Source organism: Rhizoctonia solani, chromosome 16 (genome assembly GCF_016906535.1).
Source record: "Rhizoctonia solani chromosome 16, complete sequence".
NCBI lineage: Eukaryota > Fungi > Basidiomycota > Agaricomycetes > Cantharellales > Ceratobasidiaceae > Rhizoctonia > Rhizoctonia solani.
The window spans coordinates 2,096,430-2,120,319 of record NC_057385.1 but is presented as its reverse complement, the minus strand read 5'-3'; the positions used below and the strand labels follow the sequence as shown (position 1 = coordinate 2,120,319).

The following is a 23,890-nucleotide window of genomic DNA, read 5'->3' as shown; positions in this document are numbered from 1 at the left end:
GAAATCTATTGGAAATACTACGTGTGTCACAATTATTAGACTTCATATTCAGAGTCCATAAATATCTCGTAAATATCCTTGCTTAAAGCCAGTCCAATCTTTCTGCGCCCCGTTCCTCCGAGGTCTGAAAGCATACATATGGCCGGGTTCGAAGCAGCCTTGCTTTTCCCTTTCCCTTTTCTCAATCCTATCAGGTTCAGCTCTTGGTCTCTAGAATAATGTAACTCTGCGTCGATGAATGCTTGATAAAGTGATCGGGGTGTTGGATAGTGCTCGAGTAGAGCGGCGATCTTCTCTTCGCTTAAGCCACGGATACACTGCAACATACGTGCCATGCAGTCTTGCAAAGTATAAAAGCCGTTCTTCCGGTTGAGCTCTTGATAGCTTGTGTATGTAGTGTGATATACATTATTGGGGTCCACTACGCTCAAGTGCTGCTTCAGTTCCAAAAAGCTGTAACGCTTAATATGATGGGGTGGGATGATATGTAAGGGCTTGTCCTAATTTAGAGCTTTATGTTGGTCTAGCGGAAATAGAAAAGGAAGTGCGCGCGTACAGCATATATTCCCAGAATAATCTTGTGCAGTATCAATAAGTAATCCAGAGTATCTTTTATACTGGTCGTTTCTTTGAGGAAAAATCCGTCAACGACCTGGGTAGATGAAAGTGCGGTGTTGATTTGGTCTCTCCAATGTTGTGCGATTCGTTTGGTATCAAAATCTTCCTATTTCACTATTTAGATTTGAAGTGATATCATGAAATTGTATCATGCTCACCACAAGGTAGTATACATGAGATATTCCCGTGTGCTTTAAACGAAACTAGCGGCGATCGGAGGGTTCAAGTTTTTATCATGATCAAGTCTGCCCTTGCTTACCTTTTGTTCATGAAAACGACCATCAAGTATGCTCCCTTTAAGGTCATCCATGCGTTTCCTCTCGAGGATATAGTCCAAAACGCACTCTTCACCGGAGCCATCGTTAATGTGAGCAACCCAGCACACATCACCAACTTCGAGCGACCTTTTTACAGCGTTCACCCCTCGTTTCTTGAGATACTCTAGCATGTAGTCCCTGTTTGTTGTGCTTTTGACCTCTCGTTCGTCCAGAATAAGTTGGATTGAGTAAGAGCCAGCTGGAAAAACCAACGGTTCAAAGTCGGCAAACTCCAGCGCACTTACTATCTTTCTGGAAGATACGGGCCCGTTACCATTGTTAGATTCAATATCGGAGGTGGCTGCAGGTGCAGGTATAGCTCTAGAAATTCGAGGGCGGCCAAGCTTCCGTTTAGTACGGTCCGAGTATTTTGACGTGGGATTGGTAGATCCAGTCTTCTCGATGCGAAGAGATTCTACCGCCGGGGGCTCCGAGTCTAGGTCTGCATCTGAACTTGAACTCGGTGCCGGCTTAGTGGAACAAGTCCTTGCAGAAGAGCCGGAAGAAATCCTTGTGGTAACAGTATGCCTTAAATCTTGAGGTTGGCTACGATTCGCTGAAAGTAAGTGGCGAAGCATGATGTCAGTGATAAACACTTCCTACAGACCGACAAACTAACCGTTTTTCCCAACTTGAGCTTCGTGCCTTTCAATAAGTAGCTTTTGAATTTTTGGCCCGACGTTTCTCACTTCTAAAGAATCTCGCTTTGTAGCTATGAGTCAATGAATTGTGCCAACCTAGGGATGCTTGCTCACGGGATGTTCGAGACACCTGGGGTGAGAACGCATCGACTTGGCTGCACGCTACCAGGATCTGTAAGCCAACCTGGCTTTAACCATTTTCTGTCCGACTTACATTGTAAACTTTCCAGTAGTTAGATCTGTTGCGTCAATTCAGCAAATGTTAGGTTATAATTATGCGCTCAATTACTCTGGATCCAATTCATCCCTCATCTGCTCCAGCCAACTCGTAAAAATAGGATTGAGAGATTGCGATTTAGAGGGCATATGGTCCAGGAAGATACCAAGGAACGACAGAAGGCTTGAAAACAAGAACGATGAAACAAACGACCCAATGTGGCGCTAGGAAACAAGAGCTGAGATGCGTATGTAAGGTGTTTTAATGGATACGCGTCGGGCCAGGATCGATCGAGCGACAACAAATACTCCTAACCTTCATCACTACGGCACTCGTTTTGGATCTGATAACACTACAACATGACCCAAGAAGAATCCCCAGAAATCATCGACATATCTGACTACGAAGATGACACACGGCCCGATAGGCACCAGCCCCAGTTTGCCATACAGACGTCACTTGCCAACAGCGAAAGTGGACAATATCCATCCCAGCCACTGGACATCTTGGTTATTGATTCGAGTGACTCCGAAGATCTTGAAGAATTGGAAGAGAGGCTAAAATATATTGTTTTGAAAAAGAAAACCAAGTCTGAAATTCCCGGCTTTCGCTCCAGTAGCAACCCGACTCCCAGCCGTCATACACAGTCGCCTTTTGAGCCGGACTTTGAAGATGACATCCTAGTGATATCTTCCAGCGAAGAAGATACTATGATCTTACAGCCTGCTTTTCCAAACGATGCCCAAGTTTCGAATAATCCACCCAAGGTTAGTAGTTTAGGATACATGACCTAATCTAGCACCACGAAAACCTGGAGCGTGATCATATCTTGAAACAGGCTCCAGAGGCTTCTTTCCGAAAACCACTGCAGAAAGAAAGGACCAATGGCGTAAATTCATCAAATGTTTATAACTCCTATTATATTTAAGATGCTGATGGTTGACATTTCACAGGTCCCAGAGCAGGTGGGAAAAGACCAAGGAAGGTTACATCGCGAAGTCAACAAACTTGTCACCGATAAGAAGAGCACACTGAAATACTTTACTGTCGAGATATCCCATACTTTGGAAGATCATCCGTTCGTCAGTTGTTTGGAGTCCAAGTTGGTCCCATATAGCTGTGGCACATTATTCTTTGGCCCGCCGTCTCGTAGTGAACCCCTAATAAGATTCAGGCGCCAGCATGTAGCAAAATACGATAACAAGTCGAAGGAATGGGTACCGGTGACACCCTACCATGCTTTGGAAGATCTGTATGTTCTTTTCCTATCAGCGGATAGTCTTGCTCTCGCAGTTTTGGAAGAGACACTTACCGAAACACTCTCTGAACTCCGGAGTACACATCAGCTTACTGCTCACTCCCAAATATTTGTTATGATCGACGGGCTTCACGCATACTACAAACGCAAGGGGGGTCGCAGCAAGCGAAACGCAATAGAATCAGCCTTGGCAACACTACAAGCATCCGAAAGGTGCTTTATCGTTCAAGTGGAGGGGGCCAGTGATGCTGCACAGTGGCTTTTCAATATAATCGGAGATCTTGGTATGTTTTTTACCGATCTGTGAAGAAATAGGGCTATATACAAGTGTTTTCAATTTGCAGGGATTAGGCCATATAAACGGATCCGGGAATCTTTCTTGCCATTTTGGTGCGCTGCTACAAACCAAATAATTCGTAGAGCAATGAAACTGAAATTACTACAGTACTGATATGCACGTCAGATGCGGTGGTTCCAAAGCTGATACTTACAAGAAGATGCTGCAACAAATCCGATACATAACTGAATCTGCAGCAGGCGGGATTATTGAAGAAGCTCCCACCCTTAGGGAACTATTCGAAGGATACGCTCAGGAGCCTGATATCCACGCCCGGCACGAAAGGTTCAAAGATATCACAGTCAGTAGAGTGACCGGTTTATACACTCCCTACTTATACCCAAAGGCAGATACTGAACAGAAAAGATGGTGTCGCCAAGAGCAGGATCTTAAACCGAGTGAGTCAGCCATGACTGATAAATAGAAATTACCCACAATTCCTCCCAGGCATTGTCTAAAAAGGTTCATGATGTGTTTTGGGGTGAAGATCCCCTAACTTTAGTTGTGTAATATTAATATTTTCGTTTGGTGGTTGTATACGTAACGTAAATTCGGATTAATCGCTAAGTACAACTTGCTAGCAAATATTACATCTACGAGATTGCAAAATGTTCGTCGTCCATCTATGAACCAACGATAAATTAAAGCCGGGATACCAGTTCGAACTAACTCACTGTGGCATAGATATGACCCTCCTCAGCCAGTTTTTCCATGGTAGCTCTGCAGGCAGAGAGATGAATCGTAAGTAGTTCAAATAGTATGAGAGACACGTGCTACATACCCAATCTCGTCGATACTAGCCTGTACGTTAAGGCCGTTAGCAATAGTTGTGACATGTACCCCTTGCTCGTGTTGAGGCATGAGTTGTTCCAAAACTTCCAATATCCGGCGCTGAAGTGGTGGGAAATTTGCAAACTTGGATTGTTGACCTGCCAGAATAAAGAGTGTTAAAGGAAAGTGTAGTTTCAGCTAAATAACAACCTTTGCCGCCCGCTTGGTATGCTGAGGCGGCAGGAGCGCCAGCAGACACGGCGCCAGAGGCAATGTTGGCCTTTATCAACCAGTCAGTAATGCTCTGTATCCTATAGCGGGAGTCCACTTACCCTACGTGTGTAATGAAGATGAACCAATTGTGCTTCGATAAGGTGGTAGTAAATCTCCATGGGGTCGACCACAAGCCTGCCAACGCGTGAGCTAAGCAAAACAAAGTGGCCAGAAGTAAGCATAAAAACCTGGTGTGAACCGCGTTGATTTGCCGTTCACCACTGAACGTTTTTAGGGTGCCGACCACCCGGATATAGACATGTTCACTGAATAAAGTGTCAATTTCAAGATCAGCATAAAATCTGGGGTACCGCACTTTTGACCATGGCCTATTGGCTCTTCCTCGCTGTTTTCTAGCCAGTGCTTAGCCTTGATTTCGGCAGTCCCGTCGTTCAACTTGTAGGTGATATTTGTGGCTTGTTTATTAGCAGCGACTACCTGAGCCACAAGAGTAATCTAGAGAATAACTTGATTGAGGCGACAAGCGAAAACATTCCAAAAATTTGAACGACGTACTTGAGTAGTTTCCGAGTTGTCAATGATATAGTCGGCGTCAGAATGTGTCTGCTCAGCGGTGTAGATTTGTCGAATTGTGACCGGGCGCAACGATTGGTTGACGTTTCGTGCCTGATGCAAATATTGTACATTATACAACAGTATAATTATTTCTGAACGCCTACCTTGCCACCTGAAGGCGAACCTTGGCTCCCACCCCCTACTTGACTTCCAGAAAGAAACCCGCCACCATCACCATAGTAGCCTCCACCTCCGTAACCTATTGTTCCTTTAACTTGAGCTCCTCATGATATGTACGCAAGAATCTTACTCATAACTTTAGAATATCTTAAGGATTGATAATATAACGGTTGGCGTGCAGTCGACACACGCGTCAAGGTCAGAAGCGGAGTCGCGTTTATCACGTGAGAACCGGTAAATATACATGATCATGGCATCATGCCCTCGAAGTATAGACAACATGGGCTATTGAAACAGGGCCATTTAGAATCTGGCGACGTTGCTTTACATTTGAATATGATGGGCTAATCGGGAGATTTTTGACTAACCTCTATGAGAAACCCGCCTCGATTTCCTGTAGTGCCGCGCGTACATCCTCCACCCGATCCCCTTGTTCAGCAACGCTTGCGTCTAGTTGTAGTGCATTCCTAACACTTTTGACAAAATCTTGCGACCGCTTGACTGATTCCTCGGACTGGTCACTCAATGAAACAGCCTGAGCAGGCTGATCCAGCAAAACCGACAGGTCAATATTTCGTGAGTGCATATTCGACAAGTCCTTAAGGGTTGCTTCTAAAGGTAATGGCTTGGCTGTCTTTGGCTGTTTTACGGGAATTGGAGGCATGTTGTGGGTTGTTCAGTGGATTGAGGTGCAAACTTGATGATGTGGCAAGCGGAGAGCGGTCTACACACAGCTCAAGCTCATTACGTAAGTAGCCTTCGTTAACGGTATGACAGTCTTATATATGCTACAGCTTTTCTCTTGAGATTTATGCAGACAGTTCGATAGAATACACTTTGAGAAATATTAGGTATCAAGCATCGCTCTCCTCCCATCTTCGACAAGCACTTCCCAGCTCGTGATCTACTTCAACCAAATTAGCATCTTTGCGATCCACCTCTATGTAAACACGAGTTTTAATTGTTGATTGACGTGCGGCACACCAGGTACCCCACCGGGTTTGTGTAACGATTTCCCGGATCGCAGGGGATGTTGCGAATCTTTTGAAATAGTTAATTGTATGCGTCACTGTTTTATCATACAGTTGAATATACGTACTGCAAAGCGCGAGCTGAAGTGAATAATTGAGGTGATTCAGATGTGAATTGGGGAAGGGAAGAAGATCCCGAAAGCTGAGCAGCGGGATAATGTGCAACGACTTTGGTCGTATTAAGTGCTCTCAGAGTAGTTTCCCTATGAATGGATTAGATTGATGAGCCCATACTGTGGGGAGCCAACTTACGCAGCTGTCAGTCGCCTCTTTTGAATGACTTCATGAACAGCCAGCAGCAACTGTTGAGCTGCGTTTTCCCAAACACTATTATCCTCTTCAGCAATGACGCTCGCGATTAATATCCCAGGAATCTTGAGTCTTGTCAGCAACATCAAACTTGGCCACAATGCATGGCTTACAGCAATCCAAGCTACCCGTTGCTTCTGGGTGGCATCCGACCCAACCCGTTCACCTGATGAATCAAGCCAAACGTTAACAGACCCAGATATTGTTTCGATTTTCGTGCGGGTTGAAAACTGGACTTGAGCTGTTGTTGGAGTTACGGTTGAAGGGGCAGGTGCAATATCTTCTGAAGGAAGTCCAACTCGAGCTAACGCTATGGGTGTCGCCTGTAAGGATTCCGACGTCGGTTCACTTGATGGATATACTTGCTCATCATTAGTAAGCTGAGACTTGGTGGTTTCCTCGGTTTCAATATTGCTCGCATTCACCCGATCGGAAGCCATGGTGGAATCGGTAAATAGAGTGGACTCGAAAGGCATGTCAGATGCTGCTGGGCCCCGGCCGGCGCTTTGGTTATCCTCACTCAAGTCATCAACAGAAGTCACCAAATCAGAGTCAGAGCCGATTGGAAGTGGTATAAATGCTGGGTCGACCGGAGTATCAGTTTTATTACTTGTGATCCTATCCAACTGTGCATCTAGAAGAGATTCGTGGTCTATTGTGCTAGGGCTCACAGAACGACTGACTCTCGATAAAGCTTCATCAGTTGGAAGCCCAAGGTGGTCCTTCGAGGAATTTGGTTCAAAGGAAGCTACGCTTTCGTTGGAAGGTTCCGTGGACTTCTTGCCAGTCTCCACTGTGATACTTGTTGGTGGCTTTCCGCGATCCCTCCCCTTGTCCCTCACCGAGCCCTTTCCGAATGGCAGGGCTGGCCAACTCCAATTCCTAGGATCTACTACTTGTGCAGCTGGTTTCGTTATGTATTTAGTCACAACATTTCCACTAGTCGCCAACACGTTCAGATGGGCAGAAGTGGTAATTGGAGCCGAAACGGTGGGCGAAGGCTGAGGGCTTGGTACTGGAGGTGGCACCAGCGGCTCCAGTAATCGCGCGAGTGGGAGGAGGGGAGAAATTGATGGTAATCCAGAGCCCGTGATAATGTGGGGTGGTGCTAGTACCAGTGTCGGAACATTGGGGACATGTTGAGCATAATCAGTTATTGAGGTCGCGAATTGTTTCTTGAGTGGATGAATGGATAGTCCTACTCCGAATATCAATATACAGTGAGATAGAGTTCAAGAATACTCATACCAAGATAGCTTCCAAATTCAGGGGTAGCTCCTACGTTCCATTGCCAGGCCCAGGGTGTAAAATATGACTCAAGCCGGCGCTCCAGGAAATGCACACCATCGGCTTGAATTATTTGGCCGAATCCGCCATATTGTAACTGGATTGAAGATCATGAGACAGCATTGGCCGGATACGCAGAATCCTACCCTAAAACTCTGGCACGTATGTAGCAATTGTGTGCGGAGCACTTCGTCATTAAGCGAGTTGCTGTGATAGTCGAATTCAGCCGACTGGTCACCGCTTGAAGGAACATTGTTCTTGGTAGTTGATTTGGGTGTTTTAGCCAGGTTTACGCACTAGATTTTCCCTTCCTGTTAGCGTTGTAAAAGTAACAAATAGGACTGGGTTTACAGCATGAATCCAAAAATTAGGTTCGGGTGAAACCATAACAAGTCGACTCTTTTGGGCATGAACATTATCGAATCCAGATTGTGAGGTGAACATCCTTGGATGATACAGTCAGACATGAATTTATCAGGTAGGTTAGTTGCTAATCTAAAACTCACTTACTCCGCAAAGTTCGCCAGTGCTTTGGCAAGGCCCACTTGGCGTAGGATACGATCCCGAGATACGGCTCGTTCCCGAGCTGTGTAGAATAAGACGTGTGCTTGCTCAGCTACATCGTCTTCGTCACGATCATCTGTCAATTCCTCTGGATTTGGCTGTAGGGTTGGGTTATATATTACGAGATATGCAAGGGCTGGTGGAATGCGACTCATGTTGTGGACGAGTTTACTTCATACCGTAATCATAGCAATTTAGGCTTCGTTGTGAGCCCGGCGCCAACACTGTCCTTCTTTGGCTTGACTCTCATCCCATAGGCACATTAACTTAACCAAAGCTGGCATTTTGAATTCCCGAGTAAATTTGCACCGGATTGATAGGCGAGCTTCAGAAACCCGATGTTCTAGCGCGCGTAACGGCTTTCCATTCGTAGTTTCGCAACATACAGCTTATCATAACCAGCTGATTGCTGTGCAACATCATGTGTTCTCGACAAGCGCTCAACTACTAATAAATCGAACTTGAACCCTCCGAGTAGAACATCATCCCTCCTTGTGATTTATATCCCCATGGTTTCCACTAGCCCTGACCCGTCCGACTCTCCGCCGGCATATGCTCTAACGGACCAACCCGGTAATTTTGAAGTCTCTCTTGTGGCTCAGCCTTCCACCCAGGAACTTCTTGTTTCACTTGTTCCTCCGGCTAAACCTCAACTTAATGAGAAGAAGACCGACCGCCGGGCTCCGGTAGATCTGTGTCTAGTAATCGATGTTAGCGGATCTATGAATACTGAAGCCCCTGTACCAGGCGAACAAGGTATTACAGTACTCCCCATTGTTATTTGACAGCTGACCCTCTCCGAATAGACAAGAACGAGACAACCGGATTGTCCGTACTCGATGTTGTAAAACATGCGACACGCACTATTATTGAATCTATGGGCGACGATGATCGCATTGCAGTTGTGACATTCAGTGACTCTGCAGAGGTACGTTTTATTTTAAAACTACAAATGTTAGGGCGATTTATGATCGTGCCTTAGATTATAGCCCCCTTGACATTCATGAATAATAACAACAGGGAAGCGGTCTGGAGCTTGGTCGAGGGTCTTCGCACAACTGGAATGACCAATCTCTGGGACGGGCTAAAAACTGGGATGAATGTTCTGACTGGGAATATTCCAGCCGGAAAACGAGCCTCTCCAAAATCATCAACTCGTCCTGTGTCGCCTCCACACCCACCGCCCGTACCAGCAATGTTCGCAACTCAACGGGGCCCATTACGCCATGCCATCGGTTTAGTTGACCGGCCACAACCATTTCCTCTTCCCACTCAAGAACTAAGGGCTCCACCAGAACCCAATATTAAAACCCCGAATTTAGAAATCCAGGATAGCACAAGCACTCAGCTGGATAGCGATGAACAGAGGTTATCCGCTGTGTTTATACTTACCGATGGCCAGCCAAATGTCGAACCTCCTCGTGGTCATATTCCAATGATCAAGTCTTACCTCGACGCACTGTCGCCCGATGCGCCAAAATTCACGATCTCCACCTTTGGCTTCGGTTACAACCTTGATTCTCGCCTTTTGGACGAGATTGCACATTTGGGCCAAGGAATGTATGGATTCATCCCTGACTCTGGCATGGTTGGAACCGTTTTTGTACATGCCCTTGCAAACCTCATGGTGACCTGGGCTACAGGGTGCGTTTTAGATATAGAAGTCGTCACAAAAGACCCAAAAGCAGAGACACAAGTCGTAGTAATGGGCGCGCTTCCGGTCACCTATTCGAGCTGGGGAGCCAGCATTAAGGTAGGAGATATCCAGTACGGGCAATCGAAGGATTTTGTTATCAAATTGCCCCTGCGTGCTTTGGATCTGGTCCAAGGCAAGGAGTAACGATAACGGCCAAACACCTACCTCATACGCACTCAGACAAAGTCTCCTTGAATCTAATCGCAGCACTTGAGCCAAACCACGAAGTCGAGAGCTCAATCGTATTACAACATCACGTCTTTCGCCTCTCGTTTATTGATGCTGTATCCAAGATCCTCGAGGAATCAAAAAGGCCTAATGTTACTGACTTGCTACAACGCCAATTCGAGCAATCCATTGCAAGCTACCTCAACGATCCGGTCCTGAAGAATTATGAGCCCAGTAAAGCTCTCGCTATGGACATTACCTCCCAAGTTATCCTGGGTCTTGAGCCTAAAAACTGGGCTCGATGGGGCGTGCACTACATTCCTTCCATTGCGCGTTCTCACCAACGCCAGCAGTGTCTAAATTTCAAGGATGAAGGTCTTCAGGTTTACGGACGCGATTCTGATATATTCATCTCGACTCGAGACCACATCGATCAAATATTTGATTCGCTTCCTCCTCCAACTCCCTCGTTGAGAGGCCAAGCCGTGTACCGCCCTGGGAGCCAAATCCCTGCTATGTATACCCCCGTCGGGTCTATGGCATCCTACCGTTCGAAGAAGTTGCCCTGTTTCGCGGGTTGGTGCTACATCGATACAGAAAGCGGTAAAATTAGGCTATCTGAACTTGGTCGAGGAACTATTGTTCGTACCCCCTCGGGCACCGCACGAGTTGCTGCTGTCCTAAGGACATTATGTTCCGGTCAGATGACGGAACTGTGCACTATCGGACAGTTGGCGATTACACCATGGCATCCAATCTACCACAACGGGTCATGGGTGTTCCCTACCCAAATTCAGCAAGCCAAGTTATTAGCCTGCAACTATGTTTATTCCGTTTTACTCGAGCCGTCGTCAGATTCCGAGTCCCATGCGGTATTCATCGAAGGAATTCGCTGTGTCACTCTAGGACATGGATGTATCGATTCACTACGCGCCCATCCGTTTTTGGGGGATTATGCGCGTGTAGTGGAATCCCTGTCGCAGCTCGACGGATACTATGATAAAAGTGGTGTTGTCGACTGTGCTGGGGTTGTTCGTCAATATCGCGTGGGTATAGTTTGTGGATTCATGAGATTAGAGAAGAATGAGGTGGCTGCGCCACACCTTTGCGCTCCGCGCCAGGTCCTTTGCAAAGTCTGAACAACTGTGTATCGTTCGTCCGTTTTGGGGATTTAATCTTCTGGTTGTGATTCTTAAGAGGAAAATTGTACTATGTAGCCATTTGTAATTAATGATTCTTACATGAGTTTGTCTGGACTCGCAGAAACCCTGGACGATATAAAACGTCAGATATAAAGCGCATACAACCCGACCATTTTCAAATAACGTTCCTCATTGATGTTCCGGGTCTGATCTAAACCATCACCAATAATGCAGAAAGTTCTTACAGCAATTCGTGTTCACAAACGACAAACCGATCAGAACAGGCTGTTGGACACTGATCCCATTTCCGCTGCGGTTACCAGGGCACTGGGCTATAGTACGAGCGTGATTCTGGCGTATGTCTCATCCCAGAATCAATCGATTGGGTTGAGGTCGATGACTTATGAATATTATGGGCTAGGATATAGGTCAGCCTACCTCCTCCAGATCTCGAAAATCTTGTTTCGGTACTTCCGCGGGATACAGTACTGGTGGATGGTGAAGTAACCAACACGGCAAAGGTCTACATCCTCCCTTTTACAAAGGCGACATATGGTCGATTTATTCCGGCGTTAAATGCGATTGTGGCCTTTGCTCATGATAAAGATTCGAGGGTGTGCTATTCCAAAGCGTAGAAGTCAAGATTGACCCGGAAAACGTGAAGAAGATGGTGGGCTTGTGCGTCGGAGGTAATTCGAGTTTCGCTTTGAGTTGGGCAAGACCTTGTTGACTCGATCGCCTGGTTAGATGTCCTCGTAGTCGGCAAAGCTTTCGATGCGCATACGTTTCACAAGGGTTTAGACGATGGTTCCTCTCAAGTGTATTTGACGGGGCGGACCTGTCCTTGGAACACTTTGGCCGTGGGATCTAAACAAATTAGCACGAGTAAGTGTCTCTGAGTTTTTTTGCGCTTGCTCTGGGCCTTATGGAACTCGCCAGACGGGGTTTCTCCTAACTAGCGAGACGAATACTCCTCCAAACTCGTCGGCTATCGAAGAGGCGCCAACCATTGCTTTGCATCAGAAATTATTTCCCGGTCAATCTCGTGCGCTCCTAGTGCGATTCGCGGCCGAGGACGGTTGGGGAATAGTCTGGTTAGTGTACTGAAGGGTTTAGTATGTGTTTAACTGAGAAGAAACGATAGGGCTGATCCCGCCCGAGTCGAATGGCACGCTCGTAAGATGGCTTCCAAGGATACCTCTGCTGCAGCGCATATCTCAAATGTTGGGCTGTCCGGGTCGATCACAATCGTTGAGCACGTCCAAATCAACTGAACCGCAGTTTGAATGCATGGATTGTAGCAGGGGTGTAATGAATACATGATTTTGGGGCTGTCCCGCCGAATAAACAGTTAGGGGAGGTGCAATAGATATTTAGTCAGGAGTGTTATGGGGGCGATTCATGTTTGTGGTTGATCAATTTGATTCCCACATGACAATGTTATCACCATCTCGGACGGCTGAGTCCCGTTCTACGAATACTCGTTTATGTTTGTATGATCGCGAGCCTGAACTTTGATCAGTGAGATGTTTTACCAATGCGTGAGTACATACTAGGGATGTCCACCAAAATGTATCTATATTGGTATATTCCATTGTCGTCCTGTATCTTTGTCAGTAGTATACATGAATGTGTGTCGGGGCAGTACGTACCTTGACCAAATCAATATGCACTTCTCCACTGGTGTATAACCCCCGCTCCTTGTCCGTCTCGCCACCAAGACCCCGGGTCTTGCCTTTCAACGATGAAAAGATCCCAGCAAAGCTCCACGCGCCTTCTCCACCTGATTTTCCTATTTCGGTGCGATCACCGCTCGCACTTGAAGCTCGACAGGCTGTGGAGGGGGTGGAAGTGGCGTCCCGGTAAGATAGGCAAATGATCGTCGGGCACCATCGACTCCACAAACAATCTGGCTTTTTAACCAATGAGCAGCTTCTTGGTAAGAAAAGTTCCAATCCGAGTCAAACCAGGATGGCGAAGAGGTTCGTGTATTACTGGGAGCGGTACTGTCCAAGTAAAAATGTAAGAATAAATGCTCTCGGCCGGAACTATCGATAGCCACTTGGGACGAAATGTGGCGGTTTCGATGGCGAGGAGGGGATGATGAGGTCGAGGGCGGGTTGTTGTGGAATTTGTATGGTGGAATGAGGAATCGAGCAAGCTCATGAGAGGAACGGATCCGGTCGCATGACTCGCCGTAGATCACCGTTGGAGAATTTTTTGCAAAGAGTTCAGTTGCCAGTGCGTAAACGAGTACAGCAGAGAGACCGGCTCCGATTAATATGACAGTCAGATTGCTCGCACGAGCAGTGACTCGCATGGCTGTATCTAGATCAGAAGGAGTAGTGGCTGGGATGCGAAATGAAACGTACCTTTGCCGCCAGTGGTAAGTTCCTTCCATGGTTTGACCTTGGGGCCTCTCATTGCCTCTGGAGATATACCGAGCTGAAACGGACCGACATTTGTGTTATCACCAGTAGCTGTTGCTGTGCCCTGTGCTCGTTTGGCTGCGATCTCTGCCTCGACTTGTGATACAGCGAGCTCGTTCCAGACTGGGTGGACCTCGCTCGTGTCGACGAGAACGAAGTTGATTCGTGGTGCGTAGTCATTCTTCTCCGTATTAAGTTGGTCCGCCATCGTACTGGCCGTAGACCAAGTGTGATGTGCCCCAATAGCGACATGGTCGTAGTCCAGCCCTCGCTAAGCGCTGAATGACGTCCCTGAGACCCTGAGACCGATTCATTCGCTTTTGGTCGTTTGTTGTGCGATCTATTTATACTTTCGCTACTCTCTTTCTGACTATCTGATACCTTTCTGGTCTTTTCTTTCTCGAGGTACGATGCTAAGACGTGCGGTATCTCGCGGTGTATTGTAAGCCTGGTGGTCTTATGGGACCTGGGGATCTTACAAATCGCGTGTTATTGCAGCCGAACCCAGGTCCAGCAACTGGTGCCAACGCGTCCGGTTACGATCGCTTCTGCAACATCTGCAACGAAAAATCTGGTGCCTATTCAAACCAGTCTCCGTGCAGACGCGCTTTTAAATACTCCACGCTTGAACAAGGTTTGCTCGCTCTCGTCGTCTCTTACTTCTTGGCTTACACTTTGGTGTGACCCTGGTCAGGGTGCCGCATTCTCGAGGGAAGAACGTGTGAGTGTCGAACTCTACATTGCACCGTGCGAATACTGAGATTAATCATTTAGGCAATATTTGGCCTCGAAGGTTTCCTTCCATACGACGTGAGTCCGCGTTCTCTGATACTCGGCAGGACTTATCCATTCCACGTACATAGATTCATACACTTGAAATTCAAGTTGAACGGGCACGAAACCAACTTCAAAAACAACCTACGAACCTTTTGTACGTGTTCCCTCGACGACTTTTCATGCGCCACATTTCCAATACGATGAATAGGAAACATGCCTTTCTTGCAAGTCTCCGAGACCAAAACCAAGTCTTGTTTTACCGTTTAATGCAGGACCATTTGTCCGAATTGCTTAGCAGTAAGTGGCCTTGATCTCGGTTAAACTCCTGTTAAAACGTGACCTAGTTCTATACACACCTACCGCCGGCGAAGCCATACAGCAATTCTCTCATCTCTTCCGGCGGCCCGTGAGTATCACTTACTCCGAATAGAACGAGTACTGATTTTGTACACGTAGATCGGATGCTTCCTCGTATGATTATCATCCCCGAGTACCGTCGGATTGTAAACTAATCAAATTCAGAGCTACCCCAACGCAGATGGCATGCGTGCTCAACTCGAGGCTCATGTAGAGTCACTGAACTATGAGCCAGACGTCTCTGACCCAAATGCAGGTATGTGTACCCATTTACCTAATTACACTGTCCTAATAATCTTGAAAGGGCCAATCGACCTGATCGTCGTTACCGACTCAGAGGCTATTCTCGGTGAGTTGTCGCGCTAAGCAAATATTCAAGGAAATCCTCATCTAGCCGGTTGATTTTCGGCCACCTGTGGTGTACTGTAGGCATTGGCGATCAAGGAGTAGGCGGAATCACGTCAGTCTCGAACAATTTCACAAGCGACCAATTTCGTCTGACTCTGTTCTAGAATTGCGACCAGCAAAGCAGCCCTCTATACTCTTGGCGCGGGAATAAACCCCAATCGGTAAGCCAAGAAATAGCAAGCCTACAGCTATGCCCCTGACCTATACCTAGCATTTTGCCGGTTGTGCTTGATGTGGGGACGGATAACCATTTGCTTTTCTCTGGTGGGTAGATCGTTTTACGCTGGGTTACTTGGCATCTAAACCTTGGCATAGATCCGCTTTACATGGGTTGGAAACATACCCGGGTGCGGGGCGAGCCATACAACCGATTTGTTGACAAATTTATCAAGCATGTCTCAGCCTTGTTTCCCGACGCACTAATTCATTTTGAAGAGTAAGTCTCCAAGCTTCAAATACTTATCATTCCACTTAATCGCAATTTAGCTTTGGAAACAAGAATGCCCAGCGACTTCTAGACAAGTATCAATCACATGTACCAGTCTTCAATGATGATATCCAAGGAACTGGCGCGGTAGCTCTCGCCGCGCTCATGTCGGCTCTTCGAATCACAGGCCAACGACTTTCTGACTCACGCATTGTCCTCTATGGTGCGGGATGCGCCGGGATGGGTATCGTAAACCAAATTCGCCAGGGAATGGTCTTGGTCGACGGCCTTAGTCGGGAGGAAGCCAATAAAAAATTCTGGTGCCTCGATGCCGACGGCTTGCTCCTCAAATCAAACCCCAACCTTCGTCCTGGCCAAGAGGAATACGCGCGTGACCCAAGTGAGGTGCGAGGGTGGAAACGGGAGACAGCTGAACAAGAGGCTCTTAGGCTGATTGACGTGGTACGCGAGGTCAAGCCAACGATCCTTATCGGCACAAGCACTCATTCACGAGCGTTTACGGAAGAAGTGGTCAAGGAGATGGCCAAGGGATGTGAACGACCGGTTATTTTGCCCCTTTCCAACCCAACATCTCTGGCTGAAATTGATCCTGGTAAGCACCATTCTCCTTAAAACGTATCGCTTAGCTAACACGCATATAGCTGATGCTATGGCCTGGACAAACTACAAGGCATTGTGCGCAACTGGATCGTAAGTTTCGAGTGCAAACACCAGGGAAATCACTCATTCCCTGTTTCAGACCGTTTCCTTTGATTCAAATGCCGGACGGCACAACACACAAGATATCCGAGGCTAACAACGCTATTTGCTACCCAGCCCTTGGTCTGGGCACCGTCATTTCACGATCACGTACTCTGTCGCCCGGTATGATCATGGCTGGCGTCCAAGCCTTGGCCGAGCTCGCACCCAATGACGATAGGTCCCTGTTGCCTGACTTGGCCGACGTACGTTCGGTCAGTGTACATATTGCAGCCGCCGTAGTTAGGCGCGCGATGGAAGAGGGCCACGCAAAGATTCAGATCAAGGGCGATAATGCCGATGTAGAAGAGTATATCAAGAAAAGGATGTGGGATGCAACTTACCGCCCGCTAGAATTGGTTTAGACATAGATCTATATACACTGTTGTTTTATGCTCTTATAATTTCTCCACTCTTTAGATAGTATTTTCCCCCTCACTTATGTTCTTCAAACCGCACATAATAGACTTTCACGAATGTGGATTCAACGTAAACGAACACGATAAGAATAAGTCACAGACACGAGAGATAGAAGTAAAACATAAGGAAAGACCACAGTGCAAAAGATACCTAAGAGAACAATACACACAGAGAGACATGCGATAGAATGAGTACAATGAGGGGGGGATATATCATATAACCAAAACCCGAAACCAAGACATAAGAACTTGTTCATGGCGAACGGCTCGATTCGTGGGACTCGTCCCGAGCCGAAGAAGTGCGCATCGCATGGCGGTACTCGCGCTCCGAGGTCGGTGGGTGGACGACAACATGTGGTCGAGAGCGGGAACGGTACTCGCGGTCCTCGATGTATGCGCGTTCACGGTCACGGTCACGCTCGCGTTCCCGATCACGTTCGTCATACGCGCGTTCGCGCTCGTCATACCCAGACTCGCGACGGCGTTTAGAAGGGTGCAGGAGGGTGCGGATCGACATTGTGCTGGGGTTTGCCAAGTGAGGAAAGTCGGCCCGAGGGGAAGACCCCGACGCGGACGAGTCGGGCGAAGGAGGCAATGGTGGCTCGCGATCGTCATATGCACCAGCCCTGTATGCATCAGGGGCGTACTCGGCATGGCTACGCTTCCTGCGTGACGACTGTGGCTGGGGCGGAGGGACGGCAGGGCGAGCTGCTGGTTGCTGGGCGGTGACAGCAGCGATAGCAATAGCATGTTGCATTTGCAACACGGTTTGGTGGAGCGTGGCCAATGATGCCAGTCGCTGGTCCTCGGCGCTCTTTGCGTTGAGGAGTGCCACAAGCATATCGCGGTCACCTTCACCCTTGGTATTGTATGCGGTCAGAATCTCACGTAGAGATGGCGGCGGGGCCTGAAAAAGCAAAGGTGAGCGGACCCAGCAAGTTGGTCTGGGACTGGTACATACCTGAGAAAGTGCATGCCATGTAGTTTCGAGGATGGGCCGAGGTTGTTCAGTACCCGCCGGTTTGGCCGCGGGAGATGGTGCGGCAGCAGCGGCAGAAGCTGCTTTGGGAGACGCAGAAGGTTCGGTGTATGCTGCAGAAGACGTCGACGCCATGTTTAAGCGGGGGTGATTGTGGGTTCTGTGGCAATTTCGAGGCACACTTTTAAAAGAACAACCGCGCACGCAGCATGATCGCCTCAGCATTTCTTGTGCTCTTGGATGGCTTGGCACCAAGTAGCTTCTTCGTATTTTGGGACAACACGTTTGACCGCTGCTTCTAGATGTTATCGTAATACCAAATTTATCATGACCGGGGGCGTCAGGTCCGTCAACCACCAAGTCGGGCTTACTTTGCTTCTATACGCACCTCCAGACCATGACCAGCGTTCCTCAGAACTGCTTGGCCATCTACAGTATTCCTAATAATCCCCCCCAGCACCCATCGTCAGTAACCCCGTGGTAAGGCCGCACAGGCGCAATGCTGTAATTACTCATGGACATGTGTTCCTGCCAAGCGCACAATAACTCTCCAAGTCTCCCTGGGCGCCTCGCACTAATCCGCTCCGGGAACTCCAAGTAGACAAGTGAGCTCGACCCTCGTGCCCAATTTACCGGTTCTCGATATCAGCATGGGTCGACTCCAACCAGGGACAGTGTGTATCATAGGCAACCAATCAACGCCAAGCGTCAGTTGAGGGGCACGAATCTCATCATATGAATACGGGTACTGGCCAAAAATCCAGACCGAGCCACAAGCTCGACGACAAGCAATACGATTGGAGCATCCATTTCCACTGTGCCACTATCACGACATGGGCTCGGATCCGCTTACGTTGGGCTTGTAAAATGTGTATCATCTACACGATCATGCAGATATAATTACTCACATTTCAACATTGCTTTCAAACTCTTGCAATAAACCAGCAGCTAAAGCCAAGCTAATGTCCGATAGCCGAGAAACATACTCATGGGTCAAGGTCTATAATCCACGAGCAGGGCCCGCTCATCAGAAAAAAAAAGATCAGATAGGGACACTTACTCTTGGTTGGCTTGCTAGCCGGCGTGACCGTGCGGACAGGAACAGCATGAACTTCCAAAATGGGACACATAAACTATGACAAATATAATAAATTCAATCTATACAAATAAAATACGCAGAGATAGCGAATAATGATACGACAAATTTCAGTGACAACACATTAAAGCAATGAATAATCAATTCCATTCACTACCTTCTTGACTTGGGCTACGTCTAGAGCTCGTTGAAGCTCGGTTGTTGCGGGATGCTCGGTCGCCTTCACGGGCAGTATATGCGTGGTCATATGGTCGACTGTGTGTATAAGGGTGCGCTCGGGAATACTGTTCACGCCGGGGGCTAGGCGAGCGTAGAGGACGGGATGCCGAGGGAACAGGCGCCCGAGGCACCCGCTGGTAGGGAGCGGGTGCTGGCATCATCATGGGGATGGGTCACTGAGAGGAGAAGGCAGTTGCTGAGGAGGTTGCGATGCTGCCGCTTGCGCCTGAGCGAATGCTAGCGAGTGTTGCATTTGTATTACAGTTTGTTGAAGGGTGGCCATGGCGGCGATGCGCTGGTCTTCGGCGCTTTTGGCGTTCAAGAGGGCAACCAGCATTTCACGATCGCCCTCGCCTTTGGCAGAGTAGGCGCCCAGGATCTCACGAATCGTAGGTGGAGGTGACTGAAAAAGGGGGTAAGTGCCTGGTTTTATTGAGTTGGTTTATATATACCTGAGAGAGTGCCTGAAAGGTTGAGTCGAGTACCGACTTGGTAGACTGAGGGCTAGCAGCTCCAGCAGAGCGCGGAGGGGAAGCGTAGGCGGCCATTGCAAGTATTTAGAACGTATTCTATTCAGCGATTGAGGTGGAGAGATACAATGGTCTGGCCCAACTTTCCAGCCCTGAGCACCCGTATTTAAAGTATCAATGATACATCAAGCCAAGCCTTGAGACGAACTTGGCTGATTATGAAATATTTTATTCCCGGTGCCAAGTGATTAACCTCGATACGCGAATTGGCAATATCTACTTTTGGCTTCAGGAATATGCTGCCGTATGCTATAATTGCAGTTCCCTCCATACAGCGAAGCCTTCTTAAGTGACTTTGGACAGCAAAATACTCGAGCATGCTTACTGGATGTCGGCATGACATACGCTCCGATGCAATTTGTCTCTCGCATCACTGAATATTGGGACCTTATGGAAGTAGTTAACCCTTAAGTATGTATTATCGATCTTCTCCAATGCTTTGTGTTTCCCTAAACGAACAAATCTCTGCAGACGGGTCCTATGGCTGAGTAGTTATCTCACCCGATTTGTCTGTAAGGCGCGTTTTACAAGATTCGCCTATTCGAATTACTCGACGCCCACTACCATGCAGTCTTACTCAACTTCTCGGGAGTCTTCGCATGGCGTATGTCAGGTTGTAATTCTCGCAAGTCATGCCGTACTTACCTATACCATACGTATTAAACCTAAACGGATAGTTAACTGTCTTCTAAGCTATCAGGATTCATCTCTAGAGGGCTACTTAAAATTACCCGAGTCACGGAATGCATATATGGCCATACTCGCCTACTCGACTTTAGCCAATAATGGCGGCCCCATACCCGTACTACACCCGAACCAATCAGGCTAAAGTATCGCATGTCAGTTTGAATTACAAAAGAATTCCAATATATTCCTTGAATGAAAACGTCTAGGCGGATTCGATGACAGCGCAACAGGACTTGGACGGGACTATTTACCCTAAATCATCTCATCGGCAACCTAATTACACGTAAGTCATGGTGCACTTCATCCAAGAACATGCCTTAGGGTCTATTGACAAGATAGGCTGTTAGACTGAAAACACATAATTTAGGTAAGTCAACAATCGTTCAGATGATGCGAGCAATAGATGACGGGAACCAATGAGTGAGCAGCGTGTGTGAGGCCAACTCCATACACAACGTAAACGCATTACATTCAGCCTCTTTGGTAGCCCCGGAACCTTAAAGGTAGTTTAGCGTTTACTGGATGACGAGGAAGATGTGGCAAGGTCAAATACCTCTGTCTTGGCAAACGGGCAAGAAACCCTGGGTGCGAATAGTAGTCACTACCAAAAGGCGATCCGAAACTGAAAGTGGTTAACCAGTGAGAGCGAGAGGATGGTGGAATTGAATAAGATGTACAGAGGGATGGCTTGCTAGTACCAATTATAGACTCTAATTCGAACGAAAGAAGTTCGACTATTTAACATGAATATATACAATGCGTATAGAAGTGTCCTATTGTCACGAAGATAGATGCGCCTCACAGTGAGGAAGCATAGTTATGAAGGACCAAGAAGACTGTTGACAGCGACCTGGTGCATATATTCTATATCAAATGATTCATCCTTTTTATTACTCTCAGGTCTTCGTAGGATGTGGACACACCACGGTATATATGCGTACATATGCGTCTGAACGTGTTGTAGTTGCAGTTGGTATCTGGTTATTGTCAGACCTCTGATGATATTCCCAAGTAGCGAATTGGGTGGAATTAGTACTGGCTAGCTGGGTCATAAATTTAACACTGCACACCAAGTTATACACCAATATCAACCAATAAGCTCAGAGATGACTTTCTGAGCCTATTCCGGTTCTAATACAGGATAATCCGATTGAAACCTAATACAGAACGTGGAACGGAAACAGGAACTGGTCAGCTTGAATACTCCCTATTATCGACACCCTTATCTATACCATAAGGTCCAGTTTAGAAAGGTTTCTGCATCGAGCTGAATGGTCACTGAATTTTCGAATGTGAGTCTCAGTTTTGCATATGTATAAAGCTCTGTGACGCCTCTATCTAGAACGTTACCATAAGTGTGAGGCTGCCGCATGTGTACGATTTTGAGTATAGCAGCATACATTATCACTAAGAGCGTCCCGAAATTGCGTCACAAGTCACGTGTGGCTCCATGTTGCATCACGCAGGTTGAAGTGGTTATAATAGAATGATTTGTGGCTTCAATTGATACAAGTACAAATGTGGGTACGAAGATAGCAGAGAAAGTAGACATGAATAATGATATGACAAAACCCAAAGCCGGAATACCGAGTCACAGGATGCGTTTATTCCCGCTCGCTACCCTCCTCGCTGGTGCTGCGTTCAGAGCTCATGGATGCCCAGTTTCGGCGGGAAGCCCACTCGCCCTCGCGAGATCGCTCGGTATAGGCGTGATCATATGGTCGGGCATGTGCATAGGGGTGTGCGCGATAGGCACTGGCATATTGTTCAGATCGGGGGCTCGGCGAGCGGGAGTAAGGACGAGGGGGAGTGGGTTCACGGAGGACTCGCTTGCGTGAAGCCGGGGCCGGAGCGCTGCGAGGGGAAGGCAGCTGCTGAGGGGGTTGCGATGCTGCCGCTTGCGCCTGGGCAAGCGCTAGCGAGTGTTGCATTTGAAGTACTGTCTGCTGGAGCGTAGCAACTGCGGCAATACGCTGGTCTTCAGCGCTTTTGGCGTTCAGGAGGGCAACCAGCATTTCACGATCGCCATCGCCTTTGGCAGAGTAGGCACCGAGGATCTCACGAATAGTAGGCGGAGGTGCCTGTGAACTAAATGTAAGCAAATGTTGTTGCTGTGTATTACAATATATCCACATACCTGAGAGAGGGCTTGGAAGGTCGAATCGAGAACCGACTTGGTAGATTGGGGGCTGGCAGCACCAGTAGAGCGTGGCGGAGATGCGTAGGCAGCCATTAGTGTGGATAGGCAAGTGGCTAGAGCGTTCTGTGGTTTAGACACACAAGTGGGGACGAGATTGCCTGGCCACAGCACCGATCTTTAAGAACCTCCACAGATCGAGGCCAAGAAATAGAACGCTTTTCATGAGACGCTTGGCAGATTGGATTGGATTGTATTCTCGTACCGCCAAGACCGAGATCCACATTTCAAATTGGCTACTTTTGGCCCCAGGAATAGCCTCGTTACTATAATTGACGACTCCCCTGTACTTCTATCAAGTGCGGGCCAGGTGGACAGCTCCCAACAAAAAATTTCAGCGTAGCTTGCACACCTGCTTTCATATGGTCCTCGAGATTTCACTGTTTCTTGGTGATGTATGTGCCAAGTATATCGGCTGTGTGGCTCAATTGCCCATCTAGGGTCGGCCGGCCGGCGTTACGACGACGTGCCTGCCCAGTCGTTGACCACGTTCCATTTTCTAGTCCATACAAATTTAGTAACACGCTCCATAAATGCCTCAAAAATGATCCCTATGTAGTAAGAACGAATGTAAATTTAATATCCCCGACTCTTGGCACTGAGACTAAATTTAACACCCGTGGACCTGGGGCCTGGCACCGACCCGGTGCTTATACGAAAAAAGGTTTCCGATAGAACAACGAGCCTGTATTATTTTTTCACTCCGGAGAGGACCGGCAGCAATCTGCCGCCCCGGGTCATCAACCCTGTATATATGTAGCGCCAATCCATGTCAATGTATGTCCGCATTTAGTAAATGTTCCAGACCTACGTCAACCCGAGAACTCCCAAATCTATTCCTGAACTGCGACCGATGCAACGCCAAGAACGGACCTGAATTCTACCACCTCAGTTGATGATGGCGTAGCTTGATAAGCGCGAACACTCATGTTCATTACACTTGGCAAATTCAAGTTACACGCAGACGGGCATCCCGGAACATTTGTCACCATGTGTGTATGCTAGGCGCTCGGTGTTTTTACGTTGCTCGCCTGCGGATGAAGCTGGAATCGCCGCGGCAACGAGATGCGACGCGAGCATGTTCTAATAATAGCCAGTTGGTTCGGTACGAGTGGTTGAATGAGGATTGGCCTATATGTAGCAAGTATAGGTGTGAGATACGTTATCCGCTCGAATCAGCCAAGGTATGGCAGATACACCCAATTAGACCGAGAACTTACCCACTCGCACGTCAAGCAATCATGATCAAACCCCCTCGCAAAATTCACGCTCTAGCCAACG

The 23,890-nt window shown here is 47.7% G+C and overlaps 10 protein-coding genes across 10 annotated transcripts; 3 read left to right on the top strand and 7 right to left on the bottom strand.

Moving 5' to 3' along the window:
* Positions 1-35: 35 nt before the first annotated feature.
* Positions 36-1,942, bottom strand: RhiXN_01928 (DNA excision repair protein ERCC-4; the record flags this gene model as incomplete). Its single annotated transcript, XM_043321747.1, has 8 exons — positions 36-500; positions 557-724; positions 777-821; positions 878-1,491; positions 1,555-1,639; positions 1,691-1,738; positions 1,791-1,815; positions 1,866-1,942. The coding sequence occupies 8 exons, from the start codon at positions 1,940-1,942 to the stop codon at positions 36-38; spliced, it is 1,527 nt and encodes a 508-aa protein (XP_043187570.1).
* Positions 1,943-2,152: 210 nt separating this feature from the next.
* Positions 2,153-3,898, top strand: RhiXN_01927 (DNA excision repair protein ERCC-4; the record flags this gene model as incomplete). The annotated part of the gene is made up of 8 exons (XM_043321746.1): positions 2,153-2,560; positions 2,593-2,682; positions 2,747-2,871; positions 2,968-3,335; positions 3,396-3,441; positions 3,497-3,689; positions 3,739-3,786; positions 3,836-3,898. 8 exons carry the CDS (start codon positions 2,153-2,155, stop codon positions 3,896-3,898), a joined length of 1,341 nt encoding a protein of 446 aa, XP_043187569.1.
* An 83-nt stretch (positions 3,899-3,981) lies between these two features.
* Positions 3,982-5,792, bottom strand: RhiXN_01926 (replication factor A2; the record flags this gene model as incomplete). Its single annotated transcript, XM_043321745.1, has 12 exons — positions 3,982-4,011; positions 4,063-4,108; positions 4,170-4,317; positions 4,370-4,439; positions 4,492-4,567; positions 4,621-4,698; positions 4,749-4,888; positions 4,949-5,059; positions 5,113-5,207; positions 5,259-5,275; positions 5,319-5,413; positions 5,541-5,792. The coding sequence occupies 12 exons, from the start codon at positions 5,790-5,792 to the stop codon at positions 3,982-3,984; spliced, it is 1,158 nt and encodes a 385-aa protein (XP_043187568.1).
* Positions 5,793-5,982: 190 nt separating this feature from the next.
* RhiXN_01925 (uncharacterized protein) lies at positions 5,983-8,474 on the bottom strand (the record flags this gene model as incomplete). The annotated part of the gene is made up of 8 exons (XM_043321744.1): positions 5,983-6,169; positions 6,228-6,362; positions 6,412-6,533; positions 6,582-7,666; positions 7,717-7,852; positions 7,902-8,051; positions 8,107-8,200; positions 8,266-8,474. 8 exons carry the CDS (start codon positions 8,472-8,474, stop codon positions 5,983-5,985), a joined length of 2,118 nt encoding a protein of 705 aa, XP_043187567.1.
* Positions 8,475-8,828: 354 nt separating this feature from the next.
* RhiXN_01924 (uncharacterized protein) lies at positions 8,829-12,599 on the top strand (the record flags this gene model as incomplete). Its single annotated transcript, XM_043321743.1, has 7 exons — positions 8,829-9,075; positions 9,126-9,247; positions 9,302-9,963; positions 10,149-11,214; positions 11,754-11,939; positions 12,265-12,419; positions 12,470-12,599. The coding sequence occupies 7 exons, from the start codon at positions 8,829-8,831 to the stop codon at positions 12,597-12,599; spliced, it is 2,568 nt and encodes an 855-aa protein (XP_043187566.1).
* Positions 12,600-12,740: 141 nt separating this feature from the next.
* On the bottom strand, positions 12,741-13,962 carry RhiXN_01923 (mitochondrial import inner membrane translocase subunit TIM21; the record flags this gene model as incomplete). The annotated part of the gene is made up of 5 exons (XM_043321742.1): positions 12,741-12,832; positions 12,879-12,927; positions 12,978-13,159; positions 13,216-13,647; positions 13,698-13,962. The coding sequence occupies 5 exons, from the start codon at positions 13,960-13,962 to the stop codon at positions 12,741-12,743; spliced, it is 1,020 nt and encodes a 339-aa protein (XP_043187565.1).
* Positions 13,963-14,164: 202 nt separating this feature from the next.
* On the top strand, positions 14,165-16,847 carry RhiXN_01922 (malate dehydrogenase; the record flags this gene model as incomplete). The annotated part of the gene is made up of 17 exons (XM_043321741.1): positions 14,165-14,196; positions 14,253-14,388; positions 14,449-14,475; positions 14,529-14,564; positions 14,618-14,685; positions 14,740-14,828; positions 14,876-14,937; positions 14,988-15,002; positions 15,054-15,144; positions 15,193-15,237; positions 15,318-15,348; positions 15,401-15,457; positions 15,508-15,560; positions 15,612-15,732; positions 15,783-16,336; positions 16,386-16,434; positions 16,484-16,847. 17 exons carry the CDS (start codon positions 14,165-14,167, stop codon positions 16,845-16,847), a joined length of 1,830 nt encoding a protein of 609 aa, XP_043187564.1.
* A 307-nt stretch (positions 16,848-17,154) lies between these two features.
* Positions 17,155-18,015, bottom strand: RhiXN_01921 (uncharacterized protein; the record flags this gene model as incomplete). The annotated part of the gene is made up of 2 exons (XM_043321740.1): positions 17,155-17,808; positions 17,863-18,015. The coding sequence occupies 2 exons, from the start codon at positions 18,013-18,015 to the stop codon at positions 17,155-17,157; spliced, it is 807 nt and encodes a 268-aa protein (XP_043187563.1).
* Positions 18,016-19,355: 1,340 nt separating this feature from the next.
* RhiXN_01920 (uncharacterized protein) lies at positions 19,356-19,743 on the bottom strand (the record flags this gene model as incomplete). Its single annotated transcript, XM_043321739.1, has 2 exons — positions 19,356-19,598; positions 19,648-19,743. The coding sequence occupies 2 exons, from the start codon at positions 19,741-19,743 to the stop codon at positions 19,356-19,358; spliced, it is 339 nt and encodes a 112-aa protein (XP_043187562.1).
* Positions 19,744-22,016: 2,273 nt separating this feature from the next.
* RhiXN_01919 (uncharacterized protein) lies at positions 22,017-22,645 on the bottom strand (the record flags this gene model as incomplete). The annotated part of the gene is made up of 2 exons (XM_043321738.1): positions 22,017-22,493; positions 22,550-22,645. 2 exons carry the CDS (start codon positions 22,643-22,645, stop codon positions 22,017-22,019), a joined length of 573 nt encoding a protein of 190 aa, XP_043187561.1.
* Positions 22,646-23,890: the final 1,245 nt, after the last annotated feature.